Source organism: Phaseolus vulgaris, chromosome 8, assembly GCF_051622355.1.
Source record: "Phaseolus vulgaris cultivar YP4 chromosome 8, ASM5162235v1, whole genome shotgun sequence".
NCBI lineage: Eukaryota > Viridiplantae > Streptophyta > Magnoliopsida > Fabales > Fabaceae > Phaseolus > Phaseolus vulgaris.
In genome coordinates this window covers 50,963,428-50,990,581 of record NC_143505.1, presented here as the reverse complement: position 1 = coordinate 50,990,581, position 27,154 = coordinate 50,963,428, and the positions used below count along the sequence as shown (strand labels likewise).

Sequence of the window (27,154 nt, the reverse complement as noted above, 5' to 3'; positions counted from 1 at the left end):
TAAATTTAAAAGTGTCGACTATAAATTTTTACAAATTTACTAGGATTCTGTTTACATTTTAAAATTGTCTCTAATTACAGAGTGCAATAGTATAAACTTTAGTATTGGGCGGAAAAATTTGAGGATCAAATTCAACATTTTAAAAATAATGGGATTGGACTTTGTAAACAAATAGAGGAATAAAAAGGAATTTTAGTAAAATATATATTTATATGCATCATTCTTCTAAAAGTGAAATAAATAATGTTTACATGATACTAGTAAATGATGTGCATTCATTTGATTTTATACTAGTAAATGTAAAATATTGTGTTGCCTTTTAAAATAGTATAAATTATAAAAAAAAAATGTTATTTACTATGGATTTGAGATAGTTTAGTTAAATGACAAAGAGTAATAACAATCATATGATTTAAAAAAAAAAGTCACACATTCATTAGACGGTATATCACACAAATGAGTAAAAGACGATAAGGAAAAATTCGTAAAAACGGTTAGATAGTCAAATAGAAATAGTAAACAAAAAATGACATATAAGAATTTAAAGTAATTCAATTGTTAATTAATTTCAATCTATATTTACGGTTAAAATTTCATTAAATTGTTCCTGCTAGGGAGATGGGACCTAGAGAACTATTGAAGTCTTCTTCTTCTTCCTTCGGTCGGGCAGGTGACTGGATGATGAACTGGGATTCTTCTCGTCCTCCTGCTTATCCTTCGACACGCGGGACTCGGTCGTCGGGTGAACACCGGATGGTGGGGGTACCTGCGAAGGCACTCCGACGCTCAAGTCAGTAAAGCGGGTGGTTAGCTCTCAGGTAGGTGAACAGTAATAATGACATACCTTACTCCTTGAAATGCGTGCTATTTATATTATTCTAGTGGGCCTACCTTGTTGGGCCCGTTTATCGAGGTGGATACCGCTTAGGATTGCATTACCTAATTCTTGGTGATGGATTAGCTTCACTGATCTTGGTTTGAGCGTTAATTGTAATGGGGCACGGCCATCGGCCAAATTCTCAGAGTGAGGATCGGCCACAAACCAAACACCCGTGGCCTTCGGCTGTCTCAGTTGAGTCTTCAACGATCTCGGTCTCTCGGCCAAGTCTCCAAAAGGTCTCGGTCTCTCGGCCAAGTCTCCAAAAGGTCTCGGCCCTCGGTCTCTCGGCCAAGTCTTCGAGGGGTCTCGACCTTCGGTCACTCGGGCAGATTGACTGGGCATCGGGTAGCCAGGTGGGTCCCAGTCTCGCCCGGTACCGGTACAGAGATTATTATCCAATGATTATCTTAGTGTGAACTCTCAACTTTAGGTTAATTACATTACTTCATATAAAGTCCTATGTATACTGAAAAATAATTGTCAAAACCAACTTTTGTAAATCACGCCAAAACGATTAGAGAAGACATTAGAGAAGACACGTGAACAAAGCTTCATCATTTGAGCTTGCAACACAAAAAGAGAGAGTAGATAGACTCTCTAAAAAGAGAGTAGACAGTCTGATGCCCTCTAATGCTTTGAATGCAGAAGATCTAGTCAAGACGATACCACCAGACATTAATGAACTATCAAACAGTTTTGGAACCTTTAAAAAGACTATACTAAACCAATCTTCACAACTCTCCACTTTGGTTCAACACAAATCTTTTTAATGATAAAACACTCGCTACCTCTAAGCCATCACAGGCTTAATCACCAATGATATGGATTAAATCGAATCAATGAAAGAACTTACTGTTAGACAAAACTTTTGTAATCATATTAGAGGAATTATGATTTGTTGAGATCTTCGTCACTTTCACAAATCCTCGAACAATTTCCTCCCTCATAAAATGCAATTTGAAATCAACATGTTTAATTCTTTTATGGCAAACTTGGTTCTTGCATAATTGTATAACGATGATGTCGTTATGTTAGATGACGATAACAAGGTCTTACATTCAACTTTTCGACTAAACCCTTCAACCATAAAGTTTCTTTCACAACCTTGTCATGACAATATATTTTTCCTTAATGATTGACAAAGCTACTACCTTTTGTGGACTAACCTTCCAGCAGTATTAAACACATAATCCGTGAGAGATTTCCTATCTCCAAACACCCAGCGAAGTTAGAGTTAAAAAAATATTTGTACTAGAACAACTCTAGTAGACCATTTAGTTCCACCATAAATCATGACTCTTCCGAGCAATCCCTTCAAATAACGAAGAATGCACTTAAGAGTTTGTGAATGGGTCCATATAGGATTAGTCATGAATAAGTTTTAAGTTTGTCATCCCCAACTTATCGAGGATTTTATGTGATAGGTCTCCTGAGACAAGTATAGATGCTTAAAATCACCTCATCTAGTGATCTCAAATCCTAAAATCTTCCTAATAGCTCAATGTCTTTCATATCAAACTCGTTGTTAACCCAACCTTAATTTTATGAACTTCAAATTTACTTTTACTTGTCATCAGAATATCATCAACATACAACAACAATATTATGAAGTGACCTTCTACTGGAAACTTGAAGTAGACACAAGTGTCATAATTGTTAAGTTCAAAACCAAATGATTACAATGTACTCATGAAATCCTCTTTTCCGTTTTTTTTTTAAATTGTTTCAGACCATAGAAGGATTGTTTAACTTCAAAATTTCTCAATTTTCCCCCTCTATTTTTTTTATTCTCATACTATAATTTGAACTTTGATTGAAAGACATTTTTACATGATATTAATTGTATACCTTTTCAATCTTTGCTTATATGCTTGAAGAGAACCTATTAGTTAGTTATGTAACTTAAGTAGTCAAATATTTGATTTATTCAATTGTTGTCATGATTACATCATATTTTTGGAGAATATATATTAGAATTTTCTCAACAATTTTTTTATTAAGAATATTTTCTGCACATGCACTTATTTGACTAACTAATTATTTTAATTCTAGAATAATAGTTTTTAGTGATTTCAAATTATATTTACTAACTTACTAAACTTTAGAGGTTGAAGTTTAATGGCACTACCTTTGTACTTCGTTCAAAATTCTCTTGAAGTATGCTCCAAGCCTTTTTTTTTACACTTGTGACATCCATTATTCTTAAAAATATTGCATTCACCATAATGTTTGAGAAAATATAACACCTTGAAGTCTTTCTGCTTATTTTCCTTCAATTCCTTCTTCTAAGCAACTTGTTAGTATAGAAATATCTATTGAGAGTACTTTATTTAATAATTTTTAATCCATAAATTTTTAATTGAATTTATTAACTATTCTGTCATTGCAATCAAACATAAAAAGTATTCTATACCTGATTAATTAAATACTTCTTAATTATATATATATATATATATGTATGTGTGTGTGTGTTATATTTTTAGTTGTGATGAATAATGGTTTTATTAATTACATCCTTATAAAAAAAGAAATAACATTCGACGAAATACCAAAATAATAATTAATTAAAAATATATTTTGTTATGAATCAATAGTCAATTTTGTTGTGTTTTTTTTTTCTTTCCAAGAATGTCTAATACCGTCAAAATAGATAGTAACGGTAACAAAATAAAATTCCTAAAAAAAAGAAACTGATATATAAACATTTCATCATGTAAGGGTAATTTTGTAATGTGTGCGTTTCCCCTTCCCCAATCAACTCATTTGTAGTATCCGTACCCCTCGTTACAGTGTATAAATGTGCAAGTTTATGTTTATCCAACGCGCACAAATTGAGTGACACGCTACTGAAACAGAAGAGAGAGAAAGTGCGTGTTTTGTTCTGCAATTTCCATTTTCTCCCATGGCTAACAAACATGGCAAGGTTAAGGTTCCTTTCAGCGAGGAAAACGCTGCTTCTCTACTGCAAAGGTCTCATTCCTTCATTCTGTTTTAATTTCTTTTTTAAATTATTTTCATCTCGTTTTGCTGTTTACTGTTGATCTGCGTGATACATCGTGCAGATACGATGCACGAACTCTTTTGACGTTGCTTCAGGAATTGGCCAATTATCCGCATTCTAAGTTTAACTGGAATGATTTGGTAGCAAAAACTTCAACAGGAATTTCTAACGCTAGAGAGTATCAGATGCTGTGGCGGCATTTGGCGTATGGACAGTCCATGGAAAATTTGGATCACGATGCTCAACCTTTGGTTTGTACGCTTTTTAATTATATGTGAATATGTTTAAACTTTGATTATTTGCATTATAATTTCTATATCTGCTCTCTTTTTGTCCTCATTTTTAAGTTACATTTCTCAGTTTCAAGCGGCAACGTGCTTTTGTTTTCTGGATTTATACCACTTTTAACCAAGTTTTCCAAAGTCATATTTGTAATTCTACATTATTAACTGTGTGAGACGTTTGAGTTCATTGCATGATTTGATGAATTTCATCAAGAAAGAATCTGTCGTTACTATTAGTCCCACACTTAAATAAAAAAAATAGAGTTAGGTCAATTATATTTTAGGTATTTGTTCTTTATGGTATAGTGTTTCATTAGCGAGAAGATTAACTTAATCGCGTATTAAGCATTTGTTCCTTTATACTACTCAGCGAGAAGATAGAGTTTAGCTTAACTATATTTTAAGCATTTGTTCCTTTATTCTACTGTTTGATCAGGGAGAAGATAGAGTGGTTTAGGTTAATTATGTTTTTAGCTATTTCGTCCTTTATGCTGCCCTTTGATTTATTATTAATTATTAATATACACTCACCTTTTCACTTTCATCTATCCTTCTTTTTATATATCACAAAATCGGTCCCTTATTCTCTTTTACTTTTTTTCTTCTTTTTATCGCTCTTCTTCCACTTTTCTATTTTATATCTCTTTGGTTCTTCCTCCTTATATGTACCTTTATTCTTTTCCGATATATATGTGTATCCTACATTGCTTTGCCTATATGTATTCATGTCATATGCTATGCACTGTGCTTTGCTATGAAAACTAGAGTCCTTTTGGTGAACAGAAAGTGAGTGTTTACCTTTCCTGTTCTAGTAAGCAATTGATCATGTTTAGAGGCATGCAATGGTCGTGGCAGAGTTTTATTTTCACAAATATCTTAATTATATCTCAATTTTATTTTTAATGATTACTCATAACATAAACTGCTACGGATATTACTTGTTTTTTTAACGGAAAGTATACTAGTATATAATTATCTGTTCCCACCCATTGTGTGTGTATATATATATATATATTTTTTTTATATTATTTTTGTAATTTTAAAAATATAAATTAATTATTTAATAATTAAATAATTTAAAGTATAAAATAATTAATAAAAATGAAATTTATAAATTTTAACTATATAATGTAATATATTTCTTTACTTTTCTTTTCTGTTCTTTTAATGGTTGAATTAAATTATAATTAATAACTTAATTTGTTTAAAATATATGTATAAACTATTTAAAATATACGGATTCTTTTCTTATCCAAACAATAATGCTTTCTTTGGATTTAAAGATGAATTTGAAGGAGAGAAAGATAATGGGTTTGAGGGGAAAATGTGTGAAGAGTAAGACTATTTGGATTAAAATAAAAATAGTGGAAAGTGAGAGAAATAAAAAAAAATTATGAAAAATTGTTTATGATGTGATGAGTGTGATTGATTAATTTTTTTTAATTGATAAAATTTAAGAAAATAATTTTTCCTAGTTGAAAATTATATTTTAAATAAATATTCATATTAATAAAAAATTATTATTAATCGTAAGTGAATTAGATATTAAAAATATTATAAAATATTTTTAATAATATATTATTAACCACAAACCTTAAATTGATTATTTATTCATGCATCTACATTATCCAAGCTATGCAAACAAATTGGAAAGGTGATAAAAACACATAATCAGTTTAAGTTCTCTTCTACCTGGTCACCCACCACCTTTGCACATTACAGATAGCCACACCTGCACCTTCAAGGCACCACCTGTAACATTTGACCAATCCATTATCAAACCATGGCCATAAACAATTACAGCCACACAAAACTGGTTCAATCAACCACAACTATAATCAATTACCACATAATCGATTACCTACACGGTAATCCATCCAAAATTGATTAGAGGTCATTACAAATCGATTATGCCATTTTTGTACATACTTATACGTCGAAACCCACTCCGGCAACGTCCCTTATCAGCAAACCACCACCACACCACCTTCACAACCACCAAAGCCATGCCAATGATGTCACCAAAACACCAGGAAACCACCTCCGTCCCCCTCCTTCAACAATCACACATACACACACGAAACTCTCACCAAAAAATACCACGAACAAGAATCGCATCTAAACCCAACATAGGCACAGGCACACCTACTTAATTCAATTTTCAAAGTGCATGCAAAGCTACCACCATGCAGAAAAAAATAAAGTTTTTGGGTTCTTCCTCCATATAGGTGGTTTTATCCTTCTTTCACCTCAGGTGAATGAGGATGGCCAAAACACACTTCCCTTCTCTTCCACACAAATTACTCAATCCAAACACGCTTCTCTCCCTCAAATAAATCAGTTGAAACAAACACACTCTAAAAACTTTCTACATAATATTTTGTACTAGTTAGAAAATTCATGGTAAGTGAGAGGGTGGAAATGTAAAAAAAAAAAAAAAAAAAAAAAAAAGTCAAACTGTTTAGGTCAAATAATATAAGTAGAAATAAAATATTAAATATATTTATTTATTATTAATATATTTTTAATATTCTTATTTTATTATAATAAAAATTAGAAATTAAAATTAACAGTAGTAGTAATTATTATATTAAAAGCTGGTTATCTTAAATATTATGATTATGCTATAAATATTTTATTGATATTTATAACATAATTAAATTCGTAATCGATTATATGACTTTTTACAGAAATCTTTCCGTTTTTGCCTGAAAGTTATATGCGAAAATACAACCTATTTTCTCTATTTATTAATATTTTTATTTCTCATTTTGTGTTTTTCTTTTCTTTCTTTACTTTTTGTCTTTAACAAATGAAGCCTAAGAGTCTTTCGACTACGGCTTATATTAGAGTGAATGTCACCCCACCAGGCAAATTAATGCTATAATTCACTTGCCTAAAAACATTTATAGAATATGTTCTAGCCTTTTATTCAATTTTTCCGTGCTTTGAAATCTTAAATCAGTTCTAGTTCTACTGATAGTAAAAAGTCATTTTCAAGCATTAATTCTGGCGCTAAGAAAAAAAAAAGGCAATAGTTCTGGCTGAAATTGCAATTAAAAACAACTATGATTTATTTTTCAAGTATATTCCATACTAGTAAAGTTTTAATGTTATTGTAATAAATATAACAGTGTTTATTGTATCAAGTAGTAGCTGGTGACTATAGCTGTCGTACATGAATGTTCACCACATGCAGATTAATGAAAACTGTATCTCAGATCTTTGTTTACTGTTCTTTTTTTGTTTGTTTGCTACTCTCAATTAAGCTATTGAATTTGTATTGCACTTTTTTATATTCATACATATTTGGGGTCTCTTTTGTAGGATGATGACAGTGACTTGGAGGGTGAACGAGAAGCATTACCCCGCTTAAAGAGGGAAACTGCAACAGAAGCTGCAGCATTTGTTCAGGTGGGTAAAAGTTTACTGAATTACTAAACATTTTCCAGGTATTATGACTCGGTAAGCTAATTGCATATTTGTTTCACGGAACACTTTCCAAATTTTAACAAATATTTCAAAATTGGAAAGATATGCATAATATTTTCTAAAAGATTTTTATTTAAATTGAAAGAGGAATTTCCTGTATTTCCTCCCATCCTTTCCACTTTTTTTTTTGCAATAAATTTCTTCCTCCATTGTGAAGATGAACCAAATGGAATTTGAGGTCAAATTTGATTCTCAATAATAATAATAATAATAATATTGTTCTGATTTAGAGTTTGAGTGATTTCAAACTAAAATATCTGAGTCAGTCCTATTAGGTTTGAGTTGTCTGCATTTATAAGGAAAATCATTTTTAGAGTTTTTATGTGAACACCTTAAATATTAAAAAAATTACTTATTCGTACGAAACAAAAAAATTGGAGTACTGGAAACTGATTTCTCGAAATTCTCATTAAATTCGTTCCCTGAACCAATGATTTAACCGTTGAATTCGTTCTCTATATAGATCAACATAGAGATGAGTCATTGGTTACTGGATGATTTAACTGCCATGATGAAGATTTTGAGTTTTTAAACAAGTTATGGACATTGGCTCAACCTTGAGGATTTAAGCTTTGATATTTGATAGGACTTTATCAAATTTGTTCAGAGATGACAATATATAGTCCCATAGCCTTGAGCCGATCTGGACAGAAAGGTCAAACTAGTGTGATTCTCAACCTCAAATCAAGTGGGGACAAGAACGCTTTCAAAAAGAGGTGTTGTTCAGTTTTGGGGGTGTTCAGCCTTGTCATGATGGTACACAACCTCTCATCCTTGAGTCGATAAAAGGCTTAACTAGTGTTACATCTGGAAGCTTCCATCAAGACTCTCAAACATCACACCATTTTGTAGTGGAAACCCTTCAAACCGTCATGTCTTCTTAAGCAACTTTCCACATGGCCAGGCAAGATTGGTGAGTCATCTGAGCAGTTATGATGCTCGTTCTAGCTTCCCCTTGTGTCGTTTCAAATCGTTCAATTGGAGAAGCTACTTCATTTCTCCACTATTTTTCTCTTCTGAAGAAATCATATTCTAAGACTTCCCTTTACTCATTCATTGGTTTTTCTCTCTAGGTATGCACAAATCTCTTCCTTTGTTCACTTGCTATTTAGCTTTCTTCGTGCTTCTGTTCCGTCTACATTTTTTTGCTAGGCTCTTATAGTTTGTTAAAGTTTTGAAGATTTGTTCTTCACTGTTTGTTTGCCTATCCAGGGTTCGTTTATTTTTTTAGGTTTCGTAATTCTCCTTTCTGGGTTTTTGTGTTTCTGAGTTTTGTTGAGGCATCACTCTAGAAAGAATGTCAACTTATGATGTGTCTTATTCTTGGGCTAAGATTGAGTTGTTGAGGGAGATGTCCAGTTATACCTTTATAAAAAAACTTAAGGCCTTTTCACAATCTTTAAGTTATTAACAAGATCGAGGAGAAAGACATAAGGATCCAGGTTTGTGAATAGGATGAGCCTGCTTGCTAAATTTTGGAGAACACAATCATTCTTTGTTAGAGGGGTTTCTTTTTTACTGGACACAAAATCCTTACATCCTTGCACTGTTTGTTGCAATTCTTTGTTCACTCTCTGTAGTTCTTCACGGGCTCTAAGGAGCTTCTTCTATTTGGCGACATGAATCTCAAACTCTTGCTCTAGTTGGACCTCCTCCAATTTCCTCTCGTTTTCTTCATTCTCATGTCACAATTCTTGCATTGTATCAATAATTTGTTGAAAAGTGGAAAGCGTCGTCTTCTTCTGACTAGACTGCATATTGTTGTTCCCCATGATTATGGAAGTAGGAAAAGTTTTACCTACTCCGTGGTGGTTGCAATATTATGGTTCAGAGCTTGAGTGGCTTCAAACTAGAATATCTGAGTCTATCCCACTAAGTTAGATTTGTTGTCCTGCATTTATAGGGGAAATCCTCCAGTTGTTATGTGAATGTTCCAAGTATTGGAAAACAACAAACAACTTCTTCGTACGAAGTGAAAAACTTGGAACTGGAAACTCAATTTTCCTTATGTTCTATTTTATTTTGTACCTTTTGGTAACTTAACGAGTTCCTCTGAATTTGTTCCTCAAACCTCCTGTGTAGATCGACCTAAAGACAAGTCTCAATTGGTTATTGGATGATTGATAAAGATTTTGAATTTTTATACCTAGTTATGGACATTTGACCAAATCCTAGAAACTCAATTATAATTTCTAATTAAACTTTATCCAATACCTCCAAATATAATGATACACAACCTTCCAATCTTAAATCATGAGAACGAAAGATTGAACTAGTATGATCTCAACCTTAAACCTAACAAGACTTAAATAAATATTATTTAGTTTGAAATGTTTAGCCTTTTTTTTTATTATTATTATTATTATTTTATTTTTAGCTTATGAGGAAGGCTCGCGTAGGACTCGGATCTTTTTAGAGTTATTCAATGTTGCTTTCCAATCGGACTTACAAAATAATAACAGTATTCATTGAATTAGGCTGGTTTCCTTTATTTTGAGCTACAGAAGCTTTAAATATTCAAATTAATAATTTATAAATATTTTAAATCCCACGTGCCCGCAGCAGCAGACTCCAAAATCGTTTTCGTTTATAGCACAAAGGTTGCACTGGGAGAACTGCTGCGTGATTTTTTTTTATACATTATATAATGTATACACATTCTAAAAAATGATAAAAATAACTCAAAATTACGTAAGTCTTCTGGAAAGAATATTCTTGGATTGGACTGTGGGTATTATATCCTTTATATATCTTACTCATTATTGTTGTAGTAGTCAAAATCCCTTATTCTCGATTAGAGCATTTAAATGGTTCTTTACGGATATGATAGTTGGGGTTGGAAAATGATATTTGAAACTGTTATTTTTCCACACTCTCACTTCCATTTTTTTCTTACTTTTTTTTTTCTTTACAGCCCTTTTTAATTATAAAATATTATATTAAACTAAAAAAATAAATATAAATTTCTTTTGAAATAAAATAATATTAATTTTCAAGTGAGGATATGAAAAAATAACAGTGTCAAAAATCTGCATTTTAAATAGTAAAATTTTTGAGATAACACGATAATAATATGATAAGTAGTGATATTTTGACACTGTTAGTAAACAAAACATATTCATTTTACATCATTAAAAGACAACAATATTCATTTACTTTTTAATTTAAAATCTTAATATGTATTATTATATTATTAAAGTTGATTGTTAGGTGAGAGTAATTTTTAGGATTGCCAAATATTTTTTCTGTAATATGATCATTTAGTCTGCCCATGAATAGTTAACATCTCTTATGAGCTTAGTAAATTTTAGGCTCCATATTATAATGATATATAAAATCTAGTCTGAATCATTTATAATCTTAGTAAAGTGAATTTAAATTTTGGTAGGTTGTACAAATTGACTCATTTGTATTCTTAAAAAATGGAGCTAGACTTTAGTAGGTTATACAAACCAAGCCACTACTAACATTAAAAGATAAGGTTTGATTCTGGTCGTTTGCAGAAACCAAGATTGAGGTAATCCTTAAAAAATGACGTTGAAAATTTTAATGAATTGTATGAATTAAGACTGGGTCACTTATATCATTAAAAGATAAGACTATAATTTATTTGGTTATACGAATTAATATCGAACTATTTACAACTTTAAAAGATGAAACTCAATTTTTATCAGTAACAAATTATTAATCTTAATAATATTTAACTATTGAAAAATAAAAATTCACATAAATATATAACTCAAACATATTTTGAGATAACTATAGTACATAAATAAATTAAGAAAGAAAATGTACTTATTTACCTCATCAATACAAACTATATTATACCTTCACAATATTTACTCACATGTATTTCCAAAGTGAGATTGTGTAGCCCAATATTACTTGAACATTTTCTTTAAAAGAACGTATAAATTTACACCAATGATTTAATATAAAAAAATACATCGAATACAAAATTTTCATATCCACAAATAGGGATTCCTAAAAATGACGAAAATTTATTTAAATGGTCGAAACTATTTGTGAAAATATTTACTCAAATCTTTTAAAAATTAATTACTAACGGTACAATTTCATCATAAATTTTGATAATTAAATAATTTAATTAATATAATATGTTTATTGTTAAAAGAAAATTTGATGAGAATAAAATAAAGAAGGCTTTTATTAATGGAGGAAGAGGACATCCACCCTCACATTTGAAGTTCTTCCTTCTAGTCTTCTCAAAATTAAAAGAAGACATAAAATAAAGATGAGACCCAAGCCCAAAGCCCAAGCCCAAGGCCAAGAAGGCCAAAGCCCAAAGAGCCCAAGTCCATCCCATGAGGGGCGAGGCCAAGCTTTGAAATACTCTTGTATAGTTTTAGGAGGTGTGGTTATTAAATAAAGGAGTGTGAAAATGTAAAATAAAGTCACATTACCCATGTGACTTAGGAGACTGGTGTAGGTGTAGTTTTTTAGAGGTGTCATAGTAGAAAAAGGTCACACCTCCCATGTGACTTGTTTTTTGTGGGAATTTCAAATGAGCTTATTTGAAATTTCCCACCTATTTTTTCAGCACCTTAGGCTATAAATAGAGGTGCTTCCTTTGTAAAATTCAGATTGGAATTAATCTAAGAAAACTCTACTCAGATTTTGAGTGAACTTTGGAGAGCTTTGAGCCTTCTTCTCTAGTCTTATCTTGATGGATCAATGGAATCCTCAAGTGGCGGCATCACTCTCATCTAGGAGCATTCCACACTTCTAGTGGCGAGATCATCCATCCTCCTTCCATCTTCATGAGCATTTCTTCTCTCCTTCCTTTCTCCTCTTTCTATTGTTTGTGTTAGCTTGTGTTCTTGAGTTTTGGTTAGATGTTCTTGCTGTTTTTATGAGTTTTTGGTTCGGCAGTTTTATAATTTTGTCCATTCATCTTGTTCCTTTGCTTTTCTTGCTCATTTGTTCGGTTCAATTTGACTATAATTGTCTTAGAACAATGATCCAACTCTAAGAAAAGTGCTTCTATAATGTCCAACTCAAGGTGATTCCTAAGAAGGTCAAAAACCTTTCTCTATATGGCTAGTGGAATCACATCAAAATTAGATTAATATCTCCTCCGTAAAAAACAAATTGTGGAAAACTTACAAATATTTCCATTAAAATTTTTAAAACAAAGAAAATATTTAAAAATGTCATATCCCAATTTCAAATTTCTCAAAAATTAAAAAAGTTATCCGTTTATTAGGAAAATTTCATCATTACTTTGCTTTGGTACAAATTATATTATATTTTCACAATATTTCTTTACAATATGGTTCCTACTAATTACCAGTAGAGAGTATTTTATATTGTTGATATCACATCTGTGAAGGCATTGTTCAAATCTATGTCCAGGTGAAACTTGATGTAAGTTGAGGGCTCCATATATTTGAAATTTAAAATTGTATCCCTATCCCCATCCACGTGTTGTTCCATTTTTACTTCTAACTTTCCGAGTATATGTAGTTGGGTTGATCAAAGCCTCGTTCTTATTAGTGGTGCATAGTAACAAAATGTTTTTCTGAATGTTTCTTTATGGTGACGGACGGTTAATTCTAGTTCTTCAGGTCTGACAACTGTGATTCTGTAAATAATTTATTCCTTAGGTAATCATTGCATCTTTTAAGCTGAGTGAATCCACTCCTACTAGCTCCGTGATTCAAGCTCCATTGATTATAAATGCTCCAAAGTGTGACTCATCTAACAAAGAAAGTTCGAGGACGCAAGATACAGACATTATTTTTCCAGTAACAGTCAAGAGAAAGACACTTCCAAATGCATCATCAACAAGAGTTGTGGAAGCCAGTGGTTCAGTTAGTGGCAACACATCCATTAAAAAGAAAAGAGAACCATGGTCAGAGCAAGAGGACATGCAATTACGAGATGCTGTTCAGAGGTGGGGTGAAGGTAATTGGGCAAGTATGATTAGAAGAGACGACTTTCCTATCAACAGGAGCACCTCACAGTTATCTAAGGTATTTTTTCAACTCTAAACTTGTGGACCATTATTAATTATTAATTATCAATACTTAGATATTTTTTAATCAAAACAACAAGAGTAAATGTCATTCTGTTCTAAGTGGGCAATTCTAGCAATTCATGCTTTGTTGGAATGGGATGAATGATGGGATTGCATACAAATGTAACTTTTACTGTTATATTATCAACTGCAGATTGCATACAAATGTAATGTTTAGAAGTACTTTTCTTTTGCTGATTATTTTTAGAAATTATAACTTAGCTGTTGTACCTAGTTATTTATAGTTCATGCTGGATATTGTCAATGATAATTCAAATACTTTCAGAGGTGGAGCACATTACGAAAGAGAGAAGGCGACATCAATTGATATCACAACCTACCACTGAACAGCTGACAACTCATCACTCAATTTTATCTGTCCACTTGATGAACAATTTATAATGTGAAATTATCCTTTCACTGTGATTGTGATTTTTTTTCATTCTAGGAAATTACATACAATCTCTAAAGTCAATATTGATATTCTTAGTTTAGGACTTGATCCTTAATTTGTCTCATGGTTATAACACGGATGAAAAAGTATGATACTCATCTTCATGAATACAATGCCTTTACTGTAGAAAATATCCAATTGTGTGTGAGTGAATCAATAAGTTATTTGCCCACATAATATTTCAATAAGAATTAGTTCGATAAAAGCCACATGAGATGAACTTCACAAAATGAAACCTTCAGTAAAGTATTAGTAATATAACACGATGGAGATGCGATACATCAGAAATGAGACCTGCAAAAAACTGCCTTTCAAGCTGCCATACCTTTTAATTGGTAAATACCGTCAATAGAGTAACTGGAGTCAAGAATCACATAACAATTTCTAATGTATTCATAATTGTTTCAGAGGCCACACTAGCTATTAAAAGCATTGACAATCTTTGAAATAAACTCCTAATTTTTTCAAAACTCGTCTTCTATTCTGAATCACTGCTTGGCAAGGGGAAGCTTCTGCCATAAACACCAAATCATTTTTAAAGATAAACAATTTTATATTTAAACATGCAAAAGGCTACAAGTTGTTAACCTGAAATAAAGAGAAAAATTCGTTTGCTTTTATACACATGAACTCACGCATTTTAAGAAAGCACTGTACGTCAATCTTGCAATTAGAAGCAAAAGCAATCTTGAAATTAAAAAAGCACCATGACTCACAGCTTGTGTATATATTATCAGAATCAGACTGTAACATAATTTAGAGTTTAATCCAAGTACTTGATAAGTGGTGGAAGGTGATCTACAATGGAGCTGGTGCTTCATTGAAACTGTGTTGTCTTTGCAATGCTGGGTTGACACATGCAAACAGTGAAGGATGATTCTTTTTGTTCTTTAACTTGACTCCAAACAAGAAAGACCTCAAGGGTATTCGAGCACGAGTAGTGGATTTTTTCATCTCGCTGGCATTCTTATCAGGACTAGTATTAACACCAATAGCTTCATCTAGCTCATCAAGGGTCTTCTCAACATCAACTTTCATCCCCTTCACTAGGCTAAGACCGGCTTGTAGTTCACTTGCAACCTTGCTGTTCTCTTGCTTCATGTTCAGAATCTCACCTTGAAACTTTGCACCTTGGTACTTGCTAATTAGCTCAGCCTGGTCGGCGCCGGATTCGGCGTTCCCCGCTCTTGCTATCTCATCTTGGATGTTGCTCAAAGATGAGTACCTTCCTTGCAGTTCATCCTGAAGCACTGCATTGTGTTCCACCCACAGTGATAACTCAGTTCTTATTTCTCTAAGGTGTCTGAATATTGGCCTGAGTTCAGATTGTATAGGCTGTTGTTTATGATGTGAATACCCTTCAGACTTGTTGTTTCTTTCCCTTATTGTTTTCAACTCAGCTTTTAAGTCCTGAATAGAGTTTTGGAACTTTTGAATCTGATGAACTGAAGTGCTAAACCTCAACCAGAACTCCAAGTTCTCTTCCATTAAGTCGTCGATGTCCGAACGGAATTTCTGTTCCAAGTTTGAAAGGTCATGGCGCTTATCCTGATGTTCCATGAGCTTCTGAAGTGTCATTTTCAAAGATGATACGTACATATTTCTCGTGCTTTCAGTTTCACCCTGATATTCTGAGAAAGGGGTTGTGACTGCATTTGGATCTGTATTTAAACGTAGAACTTCTGAGTCTGACCCATATGCTCTTTGACTTACTTTTCGAAATAGTGCTTCATTGGGTGTATATTTGTATTCTGTGGTGTTACTGTAGGGACTTTCATCAGGATTTGTATCTGGAAAGTTTAGCTTCTGATGTAAAGACTGTATCTCTTTATCCTTTGCGATAAGAGCATTCTTCATCTCCCTTAGCTGCACGCAAAATTCTACATTAGTAAGAATAATTATATATCAGAGTTGTTAAAATAATTATACAATTAAGTAAACAGAAAATCTCTTACCTGAAGTGTCAACTCAAAAATGCTGTCACGGTTTTTCTTTTCCACCTCATTGAGCTTCCCCCTGAGCTCCTTATAGTTGAGTAAAACTGATGTGTACTCCTCCAGCAGAATCTTTTCTCTGTCATCTAATCCACTCATAAACATCTGCCTCCAGTTAGGTTGATCTCCCTCACTAGTGGCCAAATCCTGTGATTCATTGTCAATATTGCTCACTGTATCTGATAAATAGTCATTTTCATGGAGTGGCAGCTTCTGAATCCTTTCATTAACAAAACTACTGCCAACCGAATTATACTTGTTCTTATCAGCATTTGCACCATCGTCTTCGTTTATAGTCTTGACATCTGAGTTACCAACAGAGAAGTCAACACCATGTTTTGCAGACGGTTTCTCTGGTTTACCATCAGAAGCGGTTCTGTTCTTCCTGTAAAGTACCAAGTTCTCCTCCTCCTCATCTGGCTTCATGTAAATCAATTTTCCAGAAAGGTGCTCAAGGTTACAGCTTGCTTCAGTAAAGTGCGTTTGGAGGGTGTTGTCTTGACTTCGGACACTTCGGTTGAGCATTTTAACTCTCCACAACTCTCTCTCTAATTCCTTTAGCTTCTTATTCGTAGCTTCTGAGCCTTCTATGAGCATTTCCTTGTCTTCTTCCAACTTTCTTATGTTTGTCTGAAGTCCATCTGTGTCTGATCTTAGTCTCTTTACCAAACCAGTCTGAGATGAAACCGCGGTTTCCAAGGTACAAACCTTATTTACAAGCTCATCAATGCACTCAGCCATTTCAGTCACAGTGAAGGAGTTCCTTGGATCTTCCTCCAACTTTCGTTTAATCTTCTCTCTCAATTGCCCCACATCACTCGCCTCTTGCTCCAACCGATCCATCTCTTCATCTATGCATTTTCTATCTGTTCTTTCACTCGTGCACTTCTCCCCATCATCATGGTCTAGTTGACCCGTCATATATTTAGAAATGAATTGGTCTCTAAGGGTCTCAAACATCTCGTGAGCTTTCTTAACCCTTTGATACTCCTCTTTAGCTTCTTTGGATGATTGAGCTTGAATCTCTTTCAACTTGTCCAGGGTCTCTTGGCATGATTTCAGAGCCGTGGCTGCCATCAAAGCTCTAGCATCATTGTCTTCTATCACTGTCCCAACACCAAACTCATCTTGCAAGCTGCAAACTCTTTTCTGTGTTGCTGCGATCTGGTCTTCAATCTCCCAGTACTTTCCATAGGCGCGTTCATACAAACTCCTCACGAACTCTTTCTCAGTTTGCTGTGACAATATTTCTTTCTGAAGCTTGTCAATTTCTCCCAAGGCTTCAACCTTGGTCAGACCTGAACATGAAATGGTTGGAATATATTTTGCAGAGCTAGCAGTCCTCTTAAGTGTGCCCTTTCTGGAGATCAACATGGAGGGATTTCTAAATTCCTTCTTTGGGGTTTTTGGAACTTTAGGAATGGATGGTTTATCATGTGTTTGATTGTTGTTGGGGTCTGATGATAATGTATTAGTTCCTGTGTCACTTTCTTCTTCTTCATCTTCTTCAATATGACATGGGACTTGGTCTGGGAAGACACTGGCTATAGTGCGGTTGGCACTTTGAAGTTCCTTTGATAAATGATCATATCTGTCTGCTAAGGCTTTATATGCTCGAAAGGTTTCTTCCACAAAATTTACCAACTCTGGCCTCTTCTTGTAATACATTTCTGCCCTCTTAGCAAACGAGTCCCCCTCATCTCGCAGCACAGCGAGGGTTTCAGCCACCTTCTCCTCCATATCTGTCATCATTCACTCAATTTTATTCCAGAAAGTTAAAGCATAACTATAACCAACATCACAACTTCTGTTCTTATCATCAAACTGATACAACTATGTCATTATCCTATTGCATTCTTAATGTCATTAATTCATTTTCATATGTTCCTATCCTACCATTTTCCCTTCCTTTCTCTAAAATCATCTCTTAATTCTACACCATCTCTTGCTAAGGTATGCATGTAGCCCTGAGAAAAAGGGTGCATTAAAAAAATGCAGCTACTATCATTGAAACGAAAAGCTTCATTTTTATGCATGTGGGTTGCCAGCCATCTCAATCAACAAAATCTCCACAAAGTAGTTTGGGAAATGAAGAGAAAATGAGAATGTTGGTCATTCTAAAATCGCCTGAGATTGATTATTATTATTATATGATTTGATGTTACAAGGGAATTTTAAAAGGAAAATGAAAATGAGATTGATTATTGAGGTTGAATCATCCAAATGCATCCTGAGAAACGTACCATGGAGGCTCTGATCCAGCCATTTTGACTGCTTTGTCCTGATGTGGCTGGCCCACCACCATGAATATGCATTGCTTGCTGCCCTTTGCAACATGTTTGTCCTAGGTAGCAATCATGCACTTTCAACCCATTGAAGTAAAAGGTCGATGATGAAGATGTGACACATAAAAATAATGTCCCACAAAAGAATTTTTGATCTGTGAAAAGGTTTGATTTTGTTTAGGATGGTGATTAATGAAAATATGGGGAAAAGAAAAGCATAGGTTGGCGAAAATGGTCTCTTATGAGGTACACATGGAGAGGAGTATACTTCGCCCCATACATACGTGTAAGGTGTTGCCTCCTTTGAAGAGCTCAAACGTTGGAGACCTTATTTAAGATCATTTTCCTCACTTTTGGTTCCTAAGAAAAGGATTTTAACAAACTTTGGAGGTTATGTACATGCTACCATGCCAAAAAAATGGACAATATAACTCACTTTTTTTTTTATAACAACAACATCAACATTTTTTTTTCTTTTTTGTTATAGACTATGTAGCACAGAAACTGATACGACACGGACACAGACACGAAAATACATATAATATCTAAAATGTAGAATACGGAGACACATATCTATATATTATATAATTATGAATTATATAAATTGACAATAAAGATTTATGTGTACAAGTATGTTCCAGATTATTTTTTGGAGCAGACAAATGTTTTTCATGATTGGTTCAAAAGAATTGGTTTCTTATTTTTATAATCATAATAAAAATTTATACAATAATTTTGAGTTTTTAGAAAATTAATGTATTTTTCTTTTTTAAAATTGTGTTAGAACCATACTAAAATTGTCAGAAATTCAACAAATACTGTTTGAATTTGACACTTCATGAATACGTGTCCTACAAGTATCATACGAGTGTTGGTGTCCGATATGAGTATCCGACACCGACACACCATTTAAAAGAAGTTTCTGAGCTTCATAGGTTATAGGTATGTTATTTTTGGAAAGTAGTTTTCAACTATTCAGTAACAACCAGCTAATTAATTCTAACTTTCAAACAAAATTGGAGCAAATTATTTGTGCTATAAGTTACAAACTGTTTTTCACGCATTAGGTAAGAAGCTAGATATTCTTATTCTACTAACCTAATTTATAAACAAAAGGTGGGTTGTGACTTTTGTAAAAGACGTCATCCTGTTCTTCTTCTACTTGTCTAATTTATAAATAATTAGTTATATAATATAAAACTTTTAACAAAATAAGTAAAAAAATCTCAATCTTTTATATTTTAAATTAATTTATAATAATAATTATTGATGGGCGTATTGTTTTTATGAATGATTCTTATTATCTTTATCGTTAAAAAACATTGTGTTGTATTATTAATTAGAACAATAAAAATATTAGATATATATTATTTTATAAATACTATCCTTTAGAAGAAAATGTTGAATGAATTTAGATTAATAGAAAGATGAATTAGAATATTATTAGTTGTAAGAACTTAATTAAACTTCTTTAGAGATATAATTTTAAATAAATAAAGAATAAAAAATGGTACATAAGTTCTAATATTTCATTTTTTTTATTTCATTAGAAATTTTATTTTGTTAGAATTTTAATTCTTTCTAAACTCTCTCTCACTTTCTGAATTATTAATTCTTTAAACAGATGATATTCTTGAAGATGTAGCATTTAATAGATCAAGATAGTCTAAAATTCTTTTTTTACTAGTATAGGCACACTAATTACATATATGGTGAATTAATTAAGTTGCATTCTTTTAATTATGTATTGAATCATAGGTATGATATGCATTATTGGATTGAATTTATGCAAAAGTTGTATTTAGAGTTAGAAATATAGAATATAATTATAAATAACTATATTAGTATTATTATTATTATAAATATAAATATTATGAAATAGTATAATATGTTTTGAGAACATTACATTAGCAATAAAAGTATTAGTAATAATAATTATTAATGAGTAAAATTATGGAAGGTGAATTAATAAAAATCTTATGGATTGTATTTTTTTAAATTGAAAACATATTATACTAAAGAAAAAAAGAATTGACGGATTGTGATTTTCATAAAAATGATAGATTATAATAATAATAATATAACTTATTTATAATTAGTTTAATCGGTAAGTAATAGTAGCAATATAACTAAAACAATTCCCTATATATCTTCAATTAATTTATAAAATTCGTTGATAGAACGTTATTTCTATTATTTTTAATTATTAATGATATCATTAAATAAATAAAATTATGTAATATTATTAATTAGACAATTGAATACTTGGTTATATTTTTGTATCAATATGCTTTTTAGAAAATAAATTGTCAGGATGAAAATAGATCAATTTTTTTAACAAATTGCTAAAACATTACTAATATTAAGATATTACTGATAATTATTATTATTATTTTTAATGAGTAAATATGAATGAATTAAATTAGATAAATTAATCATTTAATATATAACATAATTTTTCGAATCAGTGCTGTGATAAATATTAAAATATAATAAAAGTTTGCATCTTATTATTACAATAATTAAAGGAGATATTATTATTTTTTTAATTATTAACCATATTAATGTGTTGAGAATATTATTCATTAATAAAGCATAATGTTCTTTTTCCTATTAATTTTTAGTAATATTAATATAAAAAAATATTAGTTAATATCATATTAATTAAACAATCAATTGAAATAATATTACTAAAATATTAATTTATTGTTGAAATTTTTTATTTATAAATGTAAAACATAATATTAATTAATCAAGTTAAAAATTTGAAATTATAAAATATTTTGATAATCTGAGATCCATTTTAATTAGTTGGTATGTTTCTTTTAAAAATTTAAATTATATTTGTATGTTGAGTGTATAAATTAAAATTTTAATTATTTATTTATGTATTTTTTTAAAAAATTCCATCAACTTTCTAATTTTGTTTTTCTAAATCTCCTTTGAATTTTCTCTAAGAGTTTAAAATTAGTTTTTATCTTTTTTTTTTCAATCAGATACCACTAGCTAGTGAGAAGGTGATAGGGTAGGAATATTTTTAACTCATCAAAAGTTCTAATAAAATAATTTATTTATCCTATAATTTATTTACTAGTATTTTTTGGGTTTAGGTTGAATTTTTGAAGATGAAAATGAAATGTTTCATTAAAATTAACCTTTAATTTTTTATGTTTTGATATTTTTGGATGTATCTTGGTGATTTAAGATTTTAAGAGTAGTTTTTTTTTTTTTTTTACTTTTGTATTTTACCCTGAGGTTGATGTAGTTTCGTAGACATACATAAATTTAGCACATATAAACTTATTTTGATTTTACTTAATTTTGGTTTAAAATTGGATCTCAGTTGACATTAAATGTTTAAATATAATCGAGATTTTATAATGTTAAGTTTAGAGTTATTTTACTTAATTTTGATATAAAATTATATCTAAATTGACATTAAGAGTTTAAAGATAATCGAGATTGTATAGTGTTAAATTTAGAGTTTTTAAGTAACTTATTTGTGAAGAATTAAAAATAATCTAAATACACAATAAATTTAGTTGTGTGGGATGATTTAAGAATATGAAAATCCATGAATTGTTTTTTATAAATGATAATGTTAATCATTGAGTTGAATTTTTATATGATAAAGTAACTCGTTTGTGGAATGAGGACACGTGGAAGACCAACATTATCACCGGTCGATGAAGCGGCGATCTCCGTGCGTGAGTAGTCGATGGTCGTCGAAGTTGTGCATCACCGCCGTCTTAAAAGAACAGAAGTCCAGATATTGGAAGTGAGGGGCAATGTGGATGAGGACACGTGGAATGCCAATATGATCGCCGGTCGATAAAGCGGCGCTCTCCATGCGTGCGTAGTCGGTGGTCGCCGAAGGTATGCATCATCGCCGTTTTTTAAGAAGGCCAACATGATCGCCGGACGATAAAAGAGGCATTCTCCATGCGCGCATAGTCGGTGGTCGCCGAAGTTGTGCATCATCGTCGTCCTTGAAGAACAGAAGGTCATTGGAAGTGAGGGGCGATGTGGATGAGGACACGTGGAAGGCCAATATGATCGCTAGTCGATAAAGCGGCGCCCTCCATGCGTGTGTAGTCGGTGATTGTCGAAGGTATGCATCATAAAAGAAGAAGTTGTTTTTAGATTAAGATGATATTATGATGTTCTTAGTTTTGAGATAGTCATTTTGAACTAGAGTATATATGAGTTTTGAATTGATAGAGTAGTGATAAATGATATTTTAAGGTCGTTATGAATGTTTAAGATGATAGAATAAGTTTTAGGTAAGTTGTTGGTTGTTTATGCTAATAATGTCTTTTTTATATATATTTTTGTTTAAACAGAAAATTCTCACGTAAGCAAAAGTGAGACAACAAAAATTCGTCATTTTCTTTAATATTTTTCCTCTCAAGTCTTCTCAAATGATATTGTTCTCTAATGAAATATTCTAGTTCAAGTAAGACATTCTAACGAAAATAGGTTATTTTTAGTGATAAATTTTGTTCTAATAATTTTTATATGATGAAATTAATATGTTTAGAAGTTAAGAAGTATTATATATATATATAAATAAAAGTTGAGAGGTTATTGTGCATTTTATTGATAACAATTAATTATATGTTGTGCAAGTGGTTCTATGTGTTATTTATATGATAAGTACTAAGTTGAGAAATTAAATGAAATATTCATACTCTAGTTATATACTAGGTCATAGATAAGTTTTAAAATTTGAATTATACTACCAACATCTTAAATTAATTATACTAATTAATTTAATAATATTTAATTGGATATGAAATTTTAGATTTGTTTTTGTTAATAAATTATAGTATAATGTTATTTTTAATATTATCATTTAATAATATAATACTAATCACGCTATAATAATAATAATAATAATAATATTATGAATAATAATTTTATTTATATAAAAATAATTAATTTTTCTATATTTGGAGTATGTATTATTTTTTAAGAGTATGTATCAATTTTAATAATAATAATCAAATTCTTTAATATATATTTTATAATTCTTAATATTGTTGAGCTGTGTATATTTTTATGGATTTGCATTATATTTTCAAAATCTTAAGCATACCAACATTTTAAATAATTATATTAATTAATAATTATCTAGACGTTACATTTGATATTTGTTTTGGATAAGTAAAGTATACTGTTTTTATTTTTCTGTAATAAAAGCCTTTAATAATATAATAGTAATGAATAACAATTTTTTCTATATTTTGAAACTTAGACTCGTTTTTCAAGAGTATGTATCAATTTTGACAATAATAGTACGAAATGTTAAATTGCAGCTTTAGGTGTCACATTTATGTAACTTAACGATACAATGTGTTAAATGGTAAGTGATTTTTTTAATTATATTATTTATAACCATATATAATGATTCTTTTATTGGATGTATATAATTTTTTTTAATAATGCTTTGAAGTAAATGTACAAAATTTACAATAAAAAGTATCAATGTAAAAATAAATAAATATATATATATATAGTGAAGACAAGAAGAAAATAGGAAAGAAACTAGTGAGAAGAGAATTTCATCAAAATTATCCGCCAGCATGCTATTTATAATTAAAGAGAATGCTTGATTTTCTATAATTATTTTTTATAATAATATAACAATAAAAAATATATTTAATTATTTTATTTTTATATAATAAATAAAAACAATATATATTATAAAAAAGTTATAAAATAATATAATTAAATAACTAAATATACCGACACAATAACATTTATAATTCGGATAATAATAATAATAATATTTTAAAAATAATTTGAATAAGTGATTTTCTACTTATTATAGGAATACTATTCGTTATGAACTATAAATGTGACGTTGAATTGCACTTTAGATACTCTTATTATAAGGTTAGATTTCTTTCATATATTTTTTTTTCTTCGAGCTTTTGTTTATCGATCCTCGACTTCTTAATTTATTGGTGTTTAACTTTTTGTTTTTTACTTTCTTTAACTTTTTGATTTCTTAGACTTCGAGTTTCTAATAAAGTAATTGTGAATATTTTTGAAAGGTCAAGTTAATTCTTGATTGGAGTAAAAAATGTTTGTTAAGAATGATTACGTTATCTTTGGTTTATCTTTGGTCTTAGGATGTTTTTCTATTTATAGTAATTGTGTTGGTCCTTTAACTATATGGATGATTAGATCGAGTCCAATAGAGTTAAATTGTCCTTTGATTATGATTTGTGGATGTTTATTATGAAGTAGTTGTTAATAGTGTCATTAATCTTGGATGATGTTCGGGAGATTGTTTGTGATTAATCTTGTATTGTTCTTGATGGTGTTGCCTTCATGACCGACTAAATTTCCTTGAATTTTTGTTGGAGTTGGCGGAAGCTTGATGAAGGAGATGGAAAAATGATGACTCCAATGGAGCTATGGTTTCCTTGAAGGTGCATGAAGAGTAGGGAGAGTGATTGGTTCGGCCATATCACTTGGAGAGGTGAAGAAGAAGATCAAGGTGTCTATCCTAGAGAGGTTTAGACAAGGGAGTGATAAAGTTTGCAAACTTGGGCAGCAATTCACTCATATATTGATCTTCCCAATTCAAGAGCCAAGCACCTCAATTTATAGGAGAGAGGGTTGAACATTTTGAAGCCAAAATTTGAAAATTCAAAATAAAACTCTCAAATGAGAAGGTGTCTTGTGGAGTCATGCTTTCCATCATTAGCTCACACCTTCGATGCTAAATCATCTTCACTATAAGATCTCATCATTTCAATACTTAACAGTACACTACAAGACTTCGTCATCTCGATTCGATAGTACAAATATCACACAAGATTAAGTGGTTGATATTATACAATAATTGTTAGAATGTATGACTTTAAACTAGAAGGGGGTGAATGGTTTAAAGAGGGTTTTCGCAAACTTTTTAGTCTAGAATGAAATTCCTTTGAGAAAACTTGATTCAGAATTCAGTTTGCCAAAAACACAAAGCAATTTAGCACAACACCAGAAAAAACAATCGGTTGTTTCGCAGAAACAATTGGTTGTTTATACCAGTTAACAAATATAAACTGAAATTAAAGAGTTTAAGGGATAGAGAGATTGCACACACAGGTTTATACTGGTTCACTCTTAAACCAAGAGCTACATCCAGTCTTCCCAGAAACCACTGGGGAATCCACTAAGTAACCAAACCTAGATTACTTACATACACCACCAAAGAAGTGACCTTGATCCCCTCAAGACACACACTTCCTTTGGCTCAGCACAAACACCACCAAGAATGTTGATCTTGACAACCTCAAGAGCACACAACACTTCTCGGCTTCACACACCAGAGTTTACACAAAGTACAGAAGGATTACACTTGTTACAGAATGATCTGAAATCAATACAAGATGAAAATCCTATTCCACTTTCTCTTTATCAAAGCAATCTTTAACTCTTGAAAGTAAAATCAATGAAAAACTCAAATATGTTTTTCTATGATTAAATCTCAGTTCTTGTTTGTTACATAATCTGAACAAACTCTTTATTGCTTTCAAAGACTGGTCAAAGCATTTAAAACTGGAGCGCATTCAGTTATAAAATCATTTAAAGCTCAGTCAAAGCACAAAACAATTTTCTGTTATGGTTCTAAAACAAACAATCGATTGAATGCTCGAATCAATCGGTTGTTTTGGTTTGACAGCAAGTCAACCACCAAAAACAGTTTTCAACCTTTCTCAAAACACCTAAGTATAAAACAATCGGTTGTTTCAACAAAACAACAGGTTGTTTTTCACTTAGTTTGAAAAACACTTTCAATTTAAAAGGTTTGAGAATACTTAAGCTTTGGATTCAATAAAGAGTGGATTTACACAGATAATTTACCCCAGATCCTATACTAGAACACCTCAGCAACAGCAAGCACATCCAGCCTTCCATCAAACTCAAAGGATTTGGATTCTTCAAAGCTTGAACACACTTGATTCAACAATAATCACTTCCTCTTTTTATGTTAACTTGTTTGGAAGGTATGTATAGTTATAATTTCAAATATAAAATGCAAACTAATACTAATTAATATTATTGAAATAGTTTTGCTAGATAAAAGAATAAGCGTGATAATATACAAATATTATTGAAATAGGGTGTCATGTGTATGTCCATGTGCTCCATGCCAAGGTAATTTTCGTCATCTAATATACCCTAAACGTTTTAGGGTTAGATTGGGCTCAAAGAAGCTCAAATTGTTACCATAACTAGTCAGTTTTAACCCTAACTAGACCAATTTTACTATTGGCCTAAATACAAGCCCAAAAACCTATGCTACTTGGCCCAAATATTTGGTCCAATTATTTTATGCTACTAGGCCCAATACATGTCCCATGAAATCTTAAACAACTTTATACAGTCAGCAAAAACTAAGTCTTCTTGTGTACTTCTAACCAAAACTCTAGTTCATGTTTTGATGACTTGGAGGTCTTCTTGGATATGTTTGTACATTCCCTCACCCTACATTTGTCCTCTTGATTGGGTCTACAAAAATAAACAAAAGTCCAATTAGACCCATATGTGCAAATAAATCCATAAACAACCTCTATGTATAAATCCTCCTTATTATGTGGTTGTGTGTGGTTGGGGGCTTTGCCATCAGTTCTCAGTAGTACATCGATACTCAACAGTACACTGTGAGATCTCATCATCTTGGTACTCAGCAGTAAATATAGGACCTCGTCATCTTGA

At 31.2% G+C, this 27,154-nt stretch overlaps 2 protein-coding genes across 2 annotated transcripts; one reads left to right on the top strand and one right to left on the bottom strand.

Moving 5' to 3' along the window:
- The first annotated feature begins 3,696 nt into the window (after positions 1-3,696).
- On the top strand, positions 3,697-14,206 carry LOC137826725 (uncharacterized). The gene is made up of 5 exons (XM_068632822.2): positions 3,697-3,850; positions 3,943-4,132; positions 7,493-7,579; positions 13,285-13,653; positions 13,984-14,206. Exons 1-5 carry the CDS (start codon positions 3,783-3,785, stop codon positions 14,023-14,025), a joined length of 756 nt encoding a protein of 251 aa, XP_068488923.1. The 5' UTR covers positions 3,697-3,782; the 3' UTR covers positions 14,026-14,206.
- A 588-nt stretch (positions 14,207-14,794) lies between these two features.
- On the bottom strand, positions 14,795-18,554 carry LOC137825861 (protein NETWORKED 2A). Its single transcript, XM_068631654.2, has 3 exons — positions 18,389-18,554; positions 16,107-17,887; positions 14,795-16,017 (listed from the first exon to the last, which is right to left on the bottom strand). The coding sequence occupies exons 1-3, from the start codon at positions 18,480-18,482 to the stop codon at positions 14,950-14,952; spliced, it is 2,943 nt and encodes a 980-aa protein (XP_068487755.1). The 5' UTR covers positions 18,483-18,554; the 3' UTR covers positions 14,795-14,949.
- Positions 18,555-27,154: the final 8,600 nt, after the last annotated feature.